The 13985-nt window shown below is 49.9% G+C and overlaps 1 protein-coding gene across 2 annotated transcripts in view; it reads right to left on the reverse strand.

Annotated features, from left to right (window-relative positions):
- Positions 1-12034, reverse strand: part of LOC121274991 (Fc receptor-like protein 2) — an 81925-nt gene extending 69891 nt beyond the window's left edge. For both annotated transcript variants that reach the window (XM_041182385.1, XM_041182384.1), the window contains exon 1: positions 11578-12034. In XM_041182385.1, coding sequence (XP_041038319.1) covers positions 11578-11608 — 31 coding nt within the window. In that variant the 5' untranslated portion in view covers positions 11609-12034. The remainder of the gene's footprint in view (positions 1-11577) is intronic.
- Between the last annotated feature and the right edge of the window lie 1951 nt (positions 12035-13985).

The following is a 13985-nucleotide window of genomic DNA, read 5'->3' on the forward strand; positions in this document are numbered from 1 at the left end:
AGAATGAGTGGGAGACAGAGAGAGTGTGTGTGTGAGAGAGACTGTGTGTGTGAGAGAGAGAGTGTGTGTGAGACAGAGAGTGTGTGTGAGAGAGAGTGTGTGTGTGAAAGAGAGAGTGTGTGTGAGAGAGAATGAGTGGGAGACAGAGAGAGAGTGTGTGTGTGAGAGAGAATGAGTGGGAGACAGAGAGTGTGTGTGAGAGAGAGAGTGTGTGTGTGTGAAAGAAAGAGTGTGTGTGTGAAAGAGAGAGTGTGTGAGAGAGAGAATGAGTGTGAGACAGAGAGTGTGTGTGTGAGAGAGAGTGTGTGTGAGACAGAGAGAGTGTGTGAGAGAGAGAGTGTGTGTGTGAGAGAGAATGAGTGGGAGACAGAGAGTGTGTGTGTGAGAGAGAATGAGTGGGAGACAGAGAGTGTGTGTGAGAGAGAGATTGTGTGTGTGTGACAGAAAGAGTGTGTGTGTGAAAGAGAGAGTGTGTGTGTGAAAGAGAGAATGAGTGTGAGACAGAGTGTGTGTGTGAGAGAGAATGAGTGGGAGACAGAGAGTGTGTGTGAGAGAGAACGAGCGGGAGACAGAGAGTGTGTGTGTGAGAGTGTGTGTGTGAGAGAGAGTGTGTGCGTGTGAGAGAATGAGTGGGAGACAGAGAGTGTGTGTGAGAGAGAGTGTGTGTGTGTGAAAGAGAGAGTGTGTGTGTGAAAGAGAGAGTGTGTGTGTGAAAGAGAGAGTGTGTGTGAGAGAGAATGAGTGAGAGACAGAGAGTGTGTGTGAGAGAGAGAATGAGTGTGAGACAGAGAGTGTGTGTGTGAGAGAGAGAGTGTGTGTGAGACAGAGAGAGTGTGTGAGAGAGAGTGTGTGTGTGAGAGAGAGTGTGTGTGTGTGTGAGAGAATGAGTGGGAGACAGAGAGTGTGTGTGAGAGAGAGAATGAGTGTGAGACAGAGAGTGTGTGTGTGTGAGAGAGAGAGTGAGTGAGAGAGAATGAGTGGGAGACAGAGAGTGTGTGTGAGAGAGAGTGTGTGTGAGAGAGAGAGTGTGTGTGAGAGAGTGTGTGTGTGAGAGAGAGTGTGTGTGAGAGAGAGTGTGTGTGAGAGAGAGTGTGTGTGAGAGAGAGTGTGTGTGAGAGAGAGTGTGTGTGAGAGAGAGTGTGTGTGTGAGAGAGAATGAGTGGGAGACAGAGAGTGTGTGTGAGAGAGAGAGTGTGTGTGAGAGAGAATGAGTGGGAGACAGAGAGTGTGCGAGAGAGAGAGAGAGTGTGTGTGAGAGAGAGTGTGTGTGAGAGAGAATGAGTGGGAGACAGAGAGTGTGTGTGTGAGAGAGAATGAGTGGGAGACAAAGAGTGTGTGTGTGAGAGAGAGTGTGTGTGAGAGTGAATGAGTGTGAGAGTGAATGAGTGTGAGACAGAGAGAGAGTGTGTGTGAGAGAGAATGAGTGGGAGACAGAGAGTGTGTGTGAGAGAAAGTGTGTGTGAGTGTGTGTGTGAAAGAGAGAGTGTCTTTGTGAGAGAGTGTGTGTGTGAAAGAGAGAGTGTGTGTGAGAGAGAGTGTGTGTGTGAGAGAGAGTGTGTGTGTGAGAGACAGTGTGTGTGAAAGAGAGAGTGTGTGTGTGAGAGTGTGTGTGAGAGAGAGTGTGTGTGTGAGAGAGAGTGTGTGTGAGAGAGAGTGTGTGTGAGAGAGAGAGTGTGTGTGTGAGAGAGAGTGTGTGTGAGAGAGAGTGTGTGTGAGAGAGAGTGTGTGTGAGAAAGAGTGTGTGTGAGAGAGAGTGTGTGTGTGAGAGAGAGTGTGTCTGTGAGAGAGAATGAGTGGGAGACAGAGAGTGTGTGTGAGAGAGAGTGTGGGTGTGAGAGAGAGAGTGTGTGTGAGAGAGAGTGTGTGTGAGAGAGAGAGTGTGTGTGTGAGAGAGAATGAGTGGGAGACAGAGAGTGTGTGTGAGAGAGAGTGTGTGTGTGAGAGAGAGTGTGGGTGTGAGAGAGAGAGAGTGTGTGTGTGTGAGAGAGAGTGTGTGTGAGAGAGAGAGTGTGTGTGTGAGAGAGAATGAGTGGGAGACAGAGAGTGTGTGTGAGAGAGAGAGTGTGTGTGTGAGAGAGAATGAGTGGGAGAGAGAGAGAATGAGTGAAAGAGAGTGTGTGTGTGCGAGAGAGTGTGTGAGAGAGAGAGAGAGTGTGTGTGTGAGAGAGAATGAGTGGGAGACAGAGAGTGTGTGTGTGTGAGAGAGAATGAGTGGGAGACAGAGAGTTTGTGTGTGAGGGAGAGAGCATGTGTGTGAGAGAGAATGAGTGGGAGACAGAGAGAGTGTGTGTGTGAGAGAGAATGAGTGGGAGACAGAGAGAGTGTGTGTGTGAGAGAGACTGTGTGTGTGAGAGAGAGAGTGTGTGTGAGACAGAGAGTGTGTGTGAGAGAGAGTGTGTGTGTGAAAGAGAGAGTGTGTGTGAGAGAGAATGAGTGGGAGACAGAGAGAGAGTGTGTGTGTGAGAGAGAATGAGTGGGAGACAGAGAGTGTGTGTGAGAGAGAGAGTGTGTGTGTGTGAAAGAAAGAGTGTGTGTGTGAAAGAGAGAGTGTGTGAGAGAGAGAATGAGTGTGAGACAGAGAGTGTGTGTGTGAGAGAGAGTGTGTGTGAGACAGAGAGAGTGTGTGAGAGAGAGAGTGTGTGTGTGAGAGAGAATGAGTGAGAGACAGAGAGTGTGTGTGTGAGAGAGAATGAGTGGGAGACAGAGAGTGTGTGTGAGAGAGAGAGTGTGTGTGTGTGAAAGAAAGAGTGTGTGTGTGAAAGAGAGAGTGTGTGTGTGAAAGAGAGAATGAGTGTGAGACAGAGTGTGTGTGTGAGAGAGAATGAGTGGGAGACAGAGAGTGTGTGTGAGAGAGAACGAGCGGGAGACAGAGAGTGTGTGTGTGAGAGAGTGTGTGTGTGAGAGAGAGTGTGTGTGTGTGAGAGAATGAGTGGGAGACAGAGAGTGTGTGTGAGAGAGAGTGTGTGTGTGTGAAAGAGAGAGTGTGTGTGTGAAAGAGAGAGTGTGTGTGAGAGAGAATGAGTGGGAGACAGAGAGTGTGTGTGAGAGAGAGAATGAGTGTGAGACAGAGAGTGTGTGTGTGAGAGAGAGAGTGTGTGTGAGACAGAGAGAGTGTGTGAGAGAGAGTGTGTGTGTGAGAGAGAGAGAGTGTGTGAGAGAGAGTGTGTGTGTGAGAGAGAGTGTGTGTGTGTGTGAGAGAATGAGTGGGAGACAGAGAGTGTGTGTGAGAGAGAGAATGAGTGTGAGACAGAGAGTGTGTGTGTGTGAGAGAGAGAGTGTGTGTGTGTGTGAGAGAGAATGAGTGGGAGACAGAGAGTGTGTGTGAGAGAGAGAGTGTGTGTGTGAGAGAGAATGAGTGGGAGAGAGAATGAGTGGGAGAGAGTGTGTGTGTGAGAGAGAGTGTGTGTGAGAGAGAGAATGAGTGTGAAAGAGAGTGTGTGTGTGAGAGAGAATGAGTGGGAGACAGAGAGTGTGTGTGAGAGAGAGAGTGTGTGTGTGAGAGAGAATGAGTGGGAGAGAGAGAGAATGAGTGGGAGAGAGTGTGTGTGTGAGAGACAGTGTGTGTGAGAGAGAGAATGAGTGTGAAAGAGAGTGTGTGTGTGCGAGAGAGTGTGTGAGAGAGAGAGAGAGAGTGTGTGTGTGAGAGAGAATGAGTGGGAGACAGAGAGTGTGTGTGTGTGAGAGAGAATGAGTGGGAGACAGAGAGTTTGTGTGTGAGGGAGAGAGCATGTGTGTGAGAGAGAATGAGTGGGAGACAGAGAGAGTGTGTGTGTGAGAGAGAATGAGTGGGAGACAGAGAGAGTGTGTGTGTGAGAGAGACTGTGTGTGTGAGAGAGAGAGTGTGTGTGAGACAGAGAGTGTGTGTGAGAGAGAGTGTGTGTGTGAAAGAGAGAGTGTGTGTGAGAGAGAATGAGTGGGAGACAGAGAGAGTGTGTGTGTGAGAGAGAATGAGTGGGAGACAGAGAGTGTGTGTGAGAGAGAGAGTGTGTGTGTGTGAAAGAAAGAGTGTGTGTGTGAAAGAGAGAGTGTGTGAGAGAGAGAATGAGTGTGAGACAGAGAGTGTGTGTGTGAGAGAGAGTGTGTGTGAGACAGAGAGAGTGTGTGAGAGAGAGAGTGTGTGTGTGAGAGAGAATGAGTGGGAGACAGAGAGTGTGTGTGTGAGAGAGAATGAGTGGGAGACAGAGAGTGTGTGTGAGAGAGAGAGTGTGTGTGTGTGAAAGATAGAGTGTGTGTGTGAAAGAGAGAGTGTGTGTGTGAAAGAGAGAGTGTGTGTGTGAAAGAGAGAATGAGTGTGAGACAGAGTGTGTGTGTGAGAGAGAATGAGTGGGAGACAGAGAGTGTGTGTGAGAGAGAACGAGCGGGAGACAGAGAGTGTGTGTGTGAGAGAGTGTGTGTGTGAGAGAGAGTGTGTGTGTGTGAGAGAATGAGTGGGAGACAGAGAGTGTGTGTGAGAGAGAGAATGAGTGTGAGACAGAGAGTGTGTGTGTGAGAGAGAGAGTGTGTGTGAGACAGAGAGAGTGTGTGAGAGAGAGTGTGTGTGTGAGAGAGAGTGTGTGTGTGAGAGAGAGTGTGTGTGTGTGTGAGAGAATGAGTGGGAGACAGAGAGTGTGTGTGAGAGAGAGAATGAGTGTGAGACAGAGAGTGTGTGTGTGTGAGAGAGAGAGTGTGTGTGTGTGTGAGAGAGAATGAGTGGGAGACAGAGAGTGTGTGTGAGAGAGAGAGTGTGTGTGTGAGAGAGAATGAGTGGGAGAGAGAGAGAATGAGTGGGAGAGAGTGTGTGTGTGAGAGAGAGTGTGTGTGAGAGAGAGAATGAGTGTGAAAGAGAGTGTGTGTGTGCGAGAGAGTGTGTGAGAGAGAGAGAGAGTGTGTGTGTGAGAGAGAATGAGTGGGAGACAGAGAGTGTGTGTGTGTGAGAGAGAATGAGTGGGAGACAGAGAGTTTGTGTGTGAGGGAGAGAGCATGTGTGTGAGAGAGAATGAGTGGGAGACAGAGAGAGTGTGTGTGTGAGAGAGAATGAGTGGGAGACAGAGAGAGTGTGTGTGTGAGAGAGACTGTGTGTGTGAGAGAGAGAGTGTGTGTGAGACAGAGAGTGTGTGTGAGAGAGAGTGTGTGTGTGAAAGAGAGAGTGTGTGTGAGAGAGAATGAGTGGGAGACAGAGAGAGAGTGTGTGTGTGAGAGAGAATGAGTGGGAGACAGAGAGTGTGTGTGAGAGAGAGAGTGTGTGTGTGTGAAAGAAAGAGTGTGTGTGTGAAAGAGAGAGTGTGTGAGAGAGAGAATGAGTGTGAGACAGAGAGTGTGTGTGTGAGAGAGAGTGTGTGTGAGACAGAGAGAGTGTGTGAGAGAGAGAGTGTGTGTGTGAGAGAGAATGAGTGGGAGACAGAGAGTGTGTGTGTGAGAGAGAATGAGTGGGAGACAGAGAGTGTGTGTGAGAGAGAGATTGTGTGTGTGTGAAAGAAAGAGTGTGTGTGTGAAAGAGAGAGTGTGTGTGTGAAAGAGAGAATGAGTGTGAGACAGAGTGTGTGTGTGAGAGAGAATGAGTGGGAGACAGAGAGTGTGTGTGAGAGAGAACGAGCGGGAGACAGAGAGTGTGTGTGTGAGAGAGTGTGTGTGTGAGAGAGAGTGTGTGCGTGTGAGAGAATGAGTGGGAGACAGAGAGTGTGTGTGAGAGAGAGTGTGTGTGTGTGAAAGAGAGAGTGTGTGTGTGAAAGAGAGAGTGTGTGTGAGAGAGAATGAGTGGGAGACAGAGAGTGTGTGTGAGAGAGAGAATGAGTGTGAGACAGAGAGTGTGTGTGTGAGAGAGAGAGTGTGTGTGAGACAGAGAGAGTGTGTGAGAGAGAGTGTGTGTGTGAGAGAGAGTGTGTGTGTGTGTGAGAGAATGAGTGGGAGACAGAGAGTGTGTGTGAGAGAGAGAATGAGTGTGAGACAGAGAGTGTGTGTGTGTGAGAGAGAGAGTGAGTGAGAGAGAATGAGTGGGAGACAGAGAGTGTGTGTGAGAGAGAGTGTGTGCGTGAGAGAGAGTGTGTGTGTGAGAGAGAGAGTGTGTGTGAGAGAGAGAGTGTGTGTGTGAGAGAGAGTGTGTGTGAGAGAGAGTGTGTGTGAGAGAGAGTGTGTGTGAGAGAGAGTGTGTGTGAGAGAGAGTGTGTGTGAGAGAGAGAGTGTGTGTGTGAGAGAGAATGAGTGGGAGACACAGAGTGTGTGTGAGAGAGAGTGTGTGTGTGAGAGAGAATGTGTGTGTGAGAGAGAATGCGTGGGAGACAGAGAGTGTGTGTGAGAGAGAACGAGCGGGAGACAGAGAGTGTGTGTGAGAGAGAGTGTGTGTGTGAGAGAGAGTGTGTGTGTGTGAGAGAATGAGTGGGAGACAGAGAGTGTGAGAGAGAGTGTGTGTGTGTGAAAGAGAGAGTGTGTGTGTGAAAGAGAGAGTGTGTGTGAGAGAGAATGAGTGGGAGACAGAGAGTGTGTGTGAGAGAGAGAATGAGTGTGAGACAGAGAGTGTGTGTGTGAGAGAGAGAGTGTGTGTGAGACAGAGAGAGTGTGTGAGAGAGAGTGTGTGTGTGTGAGAGACAATGTGTGTGTGAGAGAGAATGAATGGGAGACAGAGAGTGTGTGTGAGAGAGAGTGTGTGTGTGAGAGAGAGTGTGTGTGTGAGAGAGAGTGTGTGTGAGAGAGAGAATGAGTGTGAGACAGAGAGTGTGTGTGTGTGAGAGAGAGAGTGAGTGAGAGAGAATGAGTGGGAGACAGAGAGTGTGTGTGAAAGAGAGAGAGTGTGTGTGTGAGAGAGAGAGTGTGTGTGAGAGAGAATGAGTGGGAGACAGAGAGTGTGTGTGAGAGAGAGAGAGTGTGTGTGAGAGAGAATGAGTGTGAGACAGAGAGTGTGTGTGAGAGAGAGAGTGAGTGAGAGAGAATGAGTGGAAGACAGAGAGTGTGTGTGAGAGAGAGAGAGTGTGCGTGTGAGAGAGAGTGTGTGTGAGAGAGAGTGTGTGTGTGAGAGAGAGTGTGTGTGAGAGAGAGTGTGTGTGAGAGAGAGTGTGTGTGTGAGAGAGAGTGTGTGTGAGAGAGAGTGTGTGTGTGAGAGAGAGTGTGTGTGAGAGAGAGAGTGTGTGTGTGAGAGAGAATGAGTGGGAGACAGAGAGTGTGTGTGAGAGAGAGTGTGTGTGTGAGAGAGAGCGTGTGTGTGAGAGAGAGCGTGTGTGTGAGAGAGAGCGTGTGTGTGAGAGAGAGAGAGTGTGTGTGTGAGAGAGAGTGTGTGTGAGAGATAGAGTGTGTGTGTGAGAGAGAATGAGTGGGAGACAGAGAGTGTGTGTGAGAGAGAGTGTGTGTGTGTGAGAGAGAATGAGTGGGAGACAGAGAGTGTGTGTGTGAGAGAGAATGAGTGGGAGAGAGAGAGAATGAGTGGGAGACAGAGAGTGTGTGTGAGAGAGAGAGTGTGTGTGTGAGAGAGAATGAGTGGGAGACAGAGAGTGTGTGTGAGAGAGTGTGTGTGTGAGAGAGAGTGTGTGTGAGAGAGAGAATGAGTGTGAAAGAGAGTGTGTGTGTGCGAGAGAGTGTGTGTGAGAGAGAGTGTGTGTGTGAGAGAGAATGAGTGGGAGACAGAGAGTTTGTGTGTGAGGGAGAGAGCATGTGTGTGAGAGAGAATGAGTGGGAGACAGAGAGAGTGTGTGTGTGAGAGAGAATGAGTGGGAGACAGAGAGAGTGTGTGTGTGAGAGAGACTGTGTGTGTGAGAGAGAGAGTGTGTGTGAGAGAGAGTGTGTGTGAGACAGAGAGTGTGTGTGAGAGAGATTGTGTGTGAGACAAAGAGTGTGTGTGAGAGAGAGTGTGTGTGTGAAAGAGAGAGTGTGTGTGAGAGAGAATGAGTGGGAGACAGAGAGAGTGTGTGTGTGAGAGAGAATGAGTGGGAGACAGAGAGTGTGTGTGAGAGAGAGAGAGAGTGTGAGACAGAGAGTGTGTGTGTGTGAGAGAGAGAGTGAGTGAGAGAGAATGAGTGGGAGACAGAGAGTGTGTGTGAGAGAGAGAGAGTGTGTGTGTGAGAGAGAGAGTGTGTGTGTGAGAGAGAGAGTGTGTGTGTGAGAGAGAATGAGTGGGAGACAGAGAGTGTGTGTGAGAGAGAGAGAGTGTGTGTGAGAGAGAGAGAGTGTGTGTGAGAGAGAATGAGTGGGAGACAGAGAGTGTGTGTGAGAGAGAGAGTGTGTGAGAGAGAATGAGTGTGAGACAGAGAGTCTGTGTGAGAGAGACAGTGAGTGAGAGAGAATGAGTGGGAGACAGTGAGTGTGTGTGAGAGAGAGTGTGTGTGTGAGAGAGAGAGAGTGTGTGTGAGAGAGAATGAGTGGGAGACAGAGAGTGTGTGTGAGAGAGAGAGAGTGTGTGTGAGAGAGAGAGAGTGTGTGTGAGAGAGAGAATGAGTGGGAGACAGAGAGTGTGTTTGTGAGAGAGAATGAGTGGGAGACAGAGAGTGTGTGTGAGAGATAGTGTGTGTGTGAGAGAGAATGAGTGGGAGACAGAGTGTGTGTGTGAGAGAGAGAGTGTGTGTGAGAGAGACTGTGTGTGTGAGAGAGACTGTGTGTGTGAGAGAGACTGTGTGTGTGAGAGAGAATGAGTGGGAGACAGAGAGTGTGTGTGAGAGAGAGAGTGTGTGTGTGTGAGAGAGAATGAGTGGGAGACAGAGAGTGTGTGTGTGAGAGAGAATGAGTGGGAGAGAGAGAGAATGAGTGGGAGACAGAGAGTGTGTGTGAGAGAGAGAGTGTGTGTGTGAGAGAGAATGAGTGGGAGACAGAGAGTGTGTGTGAGAGAGAGTGTGTGTGTGAGAGAGAGTGTGTGTGAGAGAGAGAATGAGTGTGAAAGAGAGTGTGTGTGTGCGAGAGAGTGTGTGTGAGAGAGAGAGAGAGTGTGTGTGTGAGAGAGAATGAGTGGGAGACAGAGAGTGTGTGTGTGTGAGAGAGAATGAGTGGGAGACAGAGAGTTTGTGTGTGAGGGAGAGAGCATGTGTGTGAGAGAGAATGAGTGGGAGACAGAGAGAGTGTGTGTGTGAGAGAGAATGAGTGGGAGACAGAGAGAGTGTGTGTGTGAGAGAGACTGTGTGTGTGAGAGAGAGAGTGTGTGTGAGAGAGAGAGTGTGTGTGAGAGAGAGAGTGTGTGTGAGAGAGAGAGTGTGTGTGAGACAGAGAGTGTGTGTGAGACAGAGAGTGTGTGTGAGAGAGATTGTGTGTGAGACAAAGAGTGTGTGTGAGACAAAGAGTGTGTGTGAGACAAAGAGTGTGTGTGAGAGAGAGTGTGTGTGTGAAAGAGAGAGTGTGTGTGAGAGAGAATGAGTGGGAGACAGAGAGAGTGTGTGTGTGAGAGAGAATGAGTGGGAGACAGAGAGTGTGTGTGAGAGAGAATGAGCGGGAGACAGAGAGTGTCTGTGAGAGAGAGTGTGTGTGTGTGAAAGAGAGAGTGTGTGTGTGAAAGAGAGAGTGTGTGTGAGAGAGAATGAGTGGGAGACAGAGAGTGTGTGTGAGAGAGAGTGTGTGTGTGAGAGAGAATGAGTGGGAGACAGAGAGAGTGTGTGTGTGAGAGAGACTGTGTGTGTGAGAGAGAGAGTGTGTGTGAGAGAGAGAGTGTGTGTGAGAGAGAGAGTGTGTGTGAGAGAGACTGTGTGTGTGAGAGAGAATGAGTGGGAGACAGAGAGTGTGTGTGAGAGAGAGAGTGTGTGTGTGTGAGAGAGAATGAGTGGGAGACAGAGAGTGTGTGTGTGAGAGAGAATGAGTGGGAGAGAGAGAAAATGAGTGGGAGACAGAGAGTGTGTGTGAGAGAGAGAGTGTGTGTGTGAGAGAGAATGAGTGGGAGACAGAGAGTGTGTGTGAGAGAGTGTGTGTGTGAGAGAGAGTGTGTGTGAGAGAGAGTGTGTGTGAGAGAGAGAATGAGTGTGAAAGAGAGTGTGTGTGTGCGAGAGAGTGTGTGTGAGAGAGAGAGAGTGTGTGTGTGAGAGAGAATGAGTGGGAGACAGAGAGTGTGTGTGTGTGAGAGAGAATGAGTGGGAGACAGAGAGTTTGTGTGTGAGGGAGAGAGCATGTGTGTGAGAGAGAATGAGTGGGAGACAGAGAGAGTGTGTGTGTGAGAGAGAATGAGTGGGAGACAGAGAGAGTGTGTGTGTGAGAGAGACTGTGTGTGTGAGAGAGAGAGTGTGTGTGAGACAGAGAGTGTGTGTGAGTGAGAATGAGTGGGAGACAGAGAGTGTGTGTGAGAGAGAGAATGAGTGTGAGACAGAGAGTGTGTGTGTGAGAGAGATAGTGTGTGTGAGACAGAGAGAGTGTGTGAGAGAGAGTGTGTGTGTGTGAGAGACAATGTGTGTGTGAGAGAGAATGAGTGGGAGACAGAGAGTGTGTGTGAGAGAGAGTGTGTGTGTGAGAGAGAGTGTGTGTGTGAGACAGAGAGTTTGTGTGTGTGAGAGAGAGAGTGAGTGAGAGAGAATGAGTGGGAGACAGAGAGTGTGTGTGAGAGAGAGAATGAGTGTGAGACAGAGAGTGTGTGTGTGTGAGAGAGAGAGTGAGTGAGAGAGAATGAGTGGGAGACAGAGAGTGTGTGTGAGAGAGAGAGAGTGTGTGTGTGAGAGAGAGAGAGTGTGTGTGAGAGAGAATGAGTGTGAGACAGAGAGTGTGTGTGTGTGAGAGAGAGAGTGAGTGAGAGAGAATGAGTGGGAGACAGAGAGTGTGTGTGAGAGAGAGAGAGTGTGTGTGTGAGAGAGAGAGAGTGTGTGTGAGAGAGAATGAGTGTGAGACAGAGTGTGTGTGAGAGAGAGAGAGAGTGTGTGTGAGAGAGAATGAGTGGGAGACAGAGAGTGTGTGTGAGAGAGAGAGAGAGTGTGTGTGAGAGAGAATGAGTGTGAGACAGAGTGTGTGTGAGAGAGAGAGAGTGAGAGAGAATGAGTGGGAGACAGAGAGTGTGTGTGAGAGAGAGAGAGTGTGTGTGTGAGAGAGAGAGAGTGTGTGAGAGAGAATGAGTGGGAGACAGAGTGTGTGTGTGAGAGAGAGAGAGTGTGTGGGAGAGAATGAGTGTGAGACAGAGAGTCTGTGTGAGAGAGAGAGTGAGTGAGAGAGAATGAGTGGGAGACAGAGAGTGTGTGTGAGAGAGAGAGAGTGTGTGTGAGAGAGAGAATGAGTGGGAGACAGAGTGTGTGTGTGAGAGAGAGTGTGTGTGTGAGAGAGAATGAGTGGGAGACAGAGTGTGTGTGAGAGAGAGAGTGTGTGTGAGAGAGACTGTGTGTGTGAGAGAGAATGAGTGGGAGACAGAGAGTGTGTGTGAGAGAGAGAGTGAGTGAGGGAGAATGAGTGGGAGACAGAGAGTGTGTGTGAGAGAGAGAGTGTGTGTGTGTGAGAGAGAGAGAGTGTGTGTGAGAGAGAATGAGTGGGAGACAGAGAGTGTGTGTGAGAGAGAGAGTGTGTGTGAGAGAGAGAGAGTGTGTGTGAGAGAGAGAGAGTGTGTGTGAGAGAGAATGAGTGGGAGACAGAGTGTGTGTGTGACCACATCTCTATAGGTAAGATTGAAGGAAGGGAATTATTCCTGAGGTGCTACCTGCAAGTGTCCCAGTGCACACCGAGACTTACCGAGGAGCAGAAACCTCTGCAGAAGATCCATCTCCACCCTCCCGGGTAACAGCGATCCCCTTCACTATGCCCAAAGCCCTTCTCCCCCTCCGCCCGGGCTGGCTTTCGATTCCGTCTCGATGAATCCCGGAGCCTGGTGCTCATGCAGCGGGGGAAGCAGTCACCGCCTCAACAGGCAGGAGGTCGAGTCACCGGCACAGGACCAGTCCAGAGGGGTTGGAGAGGGACCAGCACCATAACATTCCACAGCAGGCAGCCCAGGGATCCGGGAAGGGAGGTGGGAAACCTTCCTGAGGTGGAAATCGGACCAGCAGCAGCAGCAGCAACGGCAGAGGGTGTGCTTCTGAATCAGGTGGCCTTCTAGCTGCTCCTCGAGTTCAGCGCTGCTGCCCCTGCTCTCGAGACTGACCAGCCTTTGAGCCGGAGGACCTGCTCCCGTTCCAGTCCTTGGACTCCAACGGTTGATAGGATGCCAGGAAGTCAGCGAAACCCAAGGAGGAAACTGTTCTGATCTGATATCGAGATGTCTTTCTTAAAAAAAAAAACAAATACGCGCTGGCGCCTGCAAAACCGCAGGCAGCGGTTCGAAAAGGAGAGTTTCAGTTCTCTAAGCTCCGACAGAGAGAAAATAACACGTTACCTCTTCTCTTTTCCTTTAACGCACAGAGCGTGACGCTCCTCCTGCGCGTCCCCTCTGTCGGCTGTGGTCCCTGAAGTTGGCCGGACAATCAGCAGTTTCCTTTATCTATTTATTCTTTTGTGTTTGCTCACTCGTGGGACGTGGGTGTCACTGGAAAGGTCAGCGATGGTTCCCAAGCCTGAACTGCCCCTTGATCTCCGTGGCCTTGCTGGGGCCAAGTCAGAGGGCAGTATAGAGTCAGCTAGTTGGCAATGTGGGCCAGGAGATGTGTGCGTGGGAGAACATGCCTAAGGATGGCAGATTTCTTTCCCTGAAGGACATCACTGTCATCAGGTAGAAGTTAGGCCCCCCCTCATCACAACCTGCCCTAAGTAACATTCACACCACACAAGTGCCAGGCAATGACCATCTCCCACAAGAGAGAATCCAACCATCGCCCCTTGATCTTCAAAGGCAATACCATCACTGAATCCCCCCACTATCGACATCCTGGCGGTGAGCATTGACCAGAAACTGAACTGGGACCGGCCATATAAATACTGTGGCTGCAAGAGCAGCTCAGAGGCTGGGAATCCTGCGGAGAGTAACTCACCTCCTGACTCCCCCAAAGTCTGTCCACCATCTACAAGGCACAAGTCAGGGCTGTGATGGGATACTCCCCAATTGCCTGGATGAGTGCAGCTCCCACAGCACTCAACAAGCTCGACACCATCCAGGACAAAGCAGCCCCGCTTGATCGGCACCACATCCACAAACATTCACACCCTCCACCACCGACGCAGAGTAGCAGCAGTGTGTGTACCATCTACAAGATGCACTGCAGGAATTCACCAAGGATCCTTAGACAGGACATTCCAAACCCATGACTGCCAGTATCTAGAAGGACAAGGGCAACAAAAAGAACACCATCGCCTGGAAGTTCCCCTCCAAAACACTCACCATCATCACTTGGAAATATATCGGCCGTTCCTTCACTTTCACTGGGTCAAGATCAAGGAACTCCCTCCCTAACAGCACTGTGGTTGTACCTACACCACAGGGACAAAATCCTGGAACTCGCTCCCAAACAGCACTGTGGGTGTACCTACACCACAGGGACAAAATCCTGGAAATCCCTCCCTAACAGCACTGTGGGTGTACCTACACCACAGGGACAAAATCCTGGAACTCCCTCCCTAACAGCACTGTGGGTGTACCTACACTACACGGGACAAATGCTGGAACTCCCTCCCTAACAGCACTGTGGGTGTACCTACACCACAGGGTCAAAATCCTGGAACGATCTCCCTAACAGCACTGTGGGTGTACCTACACCACAGGGACAAAATCCTGGAACTCCATCCCTAACAGCACTGTGGGTGTACCTACAACACAGGGACAAAATCCTGGAAATCCATCCCTAACAGCACTGTGGGTGTAACTACACCAGACGGATAAAATCCTGGAACTCCCTCCCTAACAGCACTGTGGGTATACCTACACCACAGTGACAAAATCCTGGATCTCCATCCCTAACAGCACTGTGGGTGACCGACACAACAGGGACAAAATATTGGAACTCCCTCCCTAACAGCACTGTGGGTCTACTTACAACACAGGGACAAAATCCTGGAACTCCCACCCTAACAGCACTGTGGGTGTACCTACACCACACGGAAAAAATCCTGGAATCCCTCCCTAAGAGCACTGTGGGTGTACCCACACTTCAGGGACAAAATCCTGGAACTCCCTCCCTAACAGCACTGTGGGTGTACCGACACCAGAGGGA

The sequence above is a fragment of the Carcharodon carcharias genome, assembly GCF_017639515.1.
Source record: "Carcharodon carcharias isolate sCarCar2 chromosome 39 unlocalized genomic scaffold, sCarCar2.pri SUPER_39_unloc_7, whole genome shotgun sequence".
NCBI lineage: Eukaryota > Metazoa > Chordata > Chondrichthyes > Lamniformes > Lamnidae > Carcharodon > Carcharodon carcharias.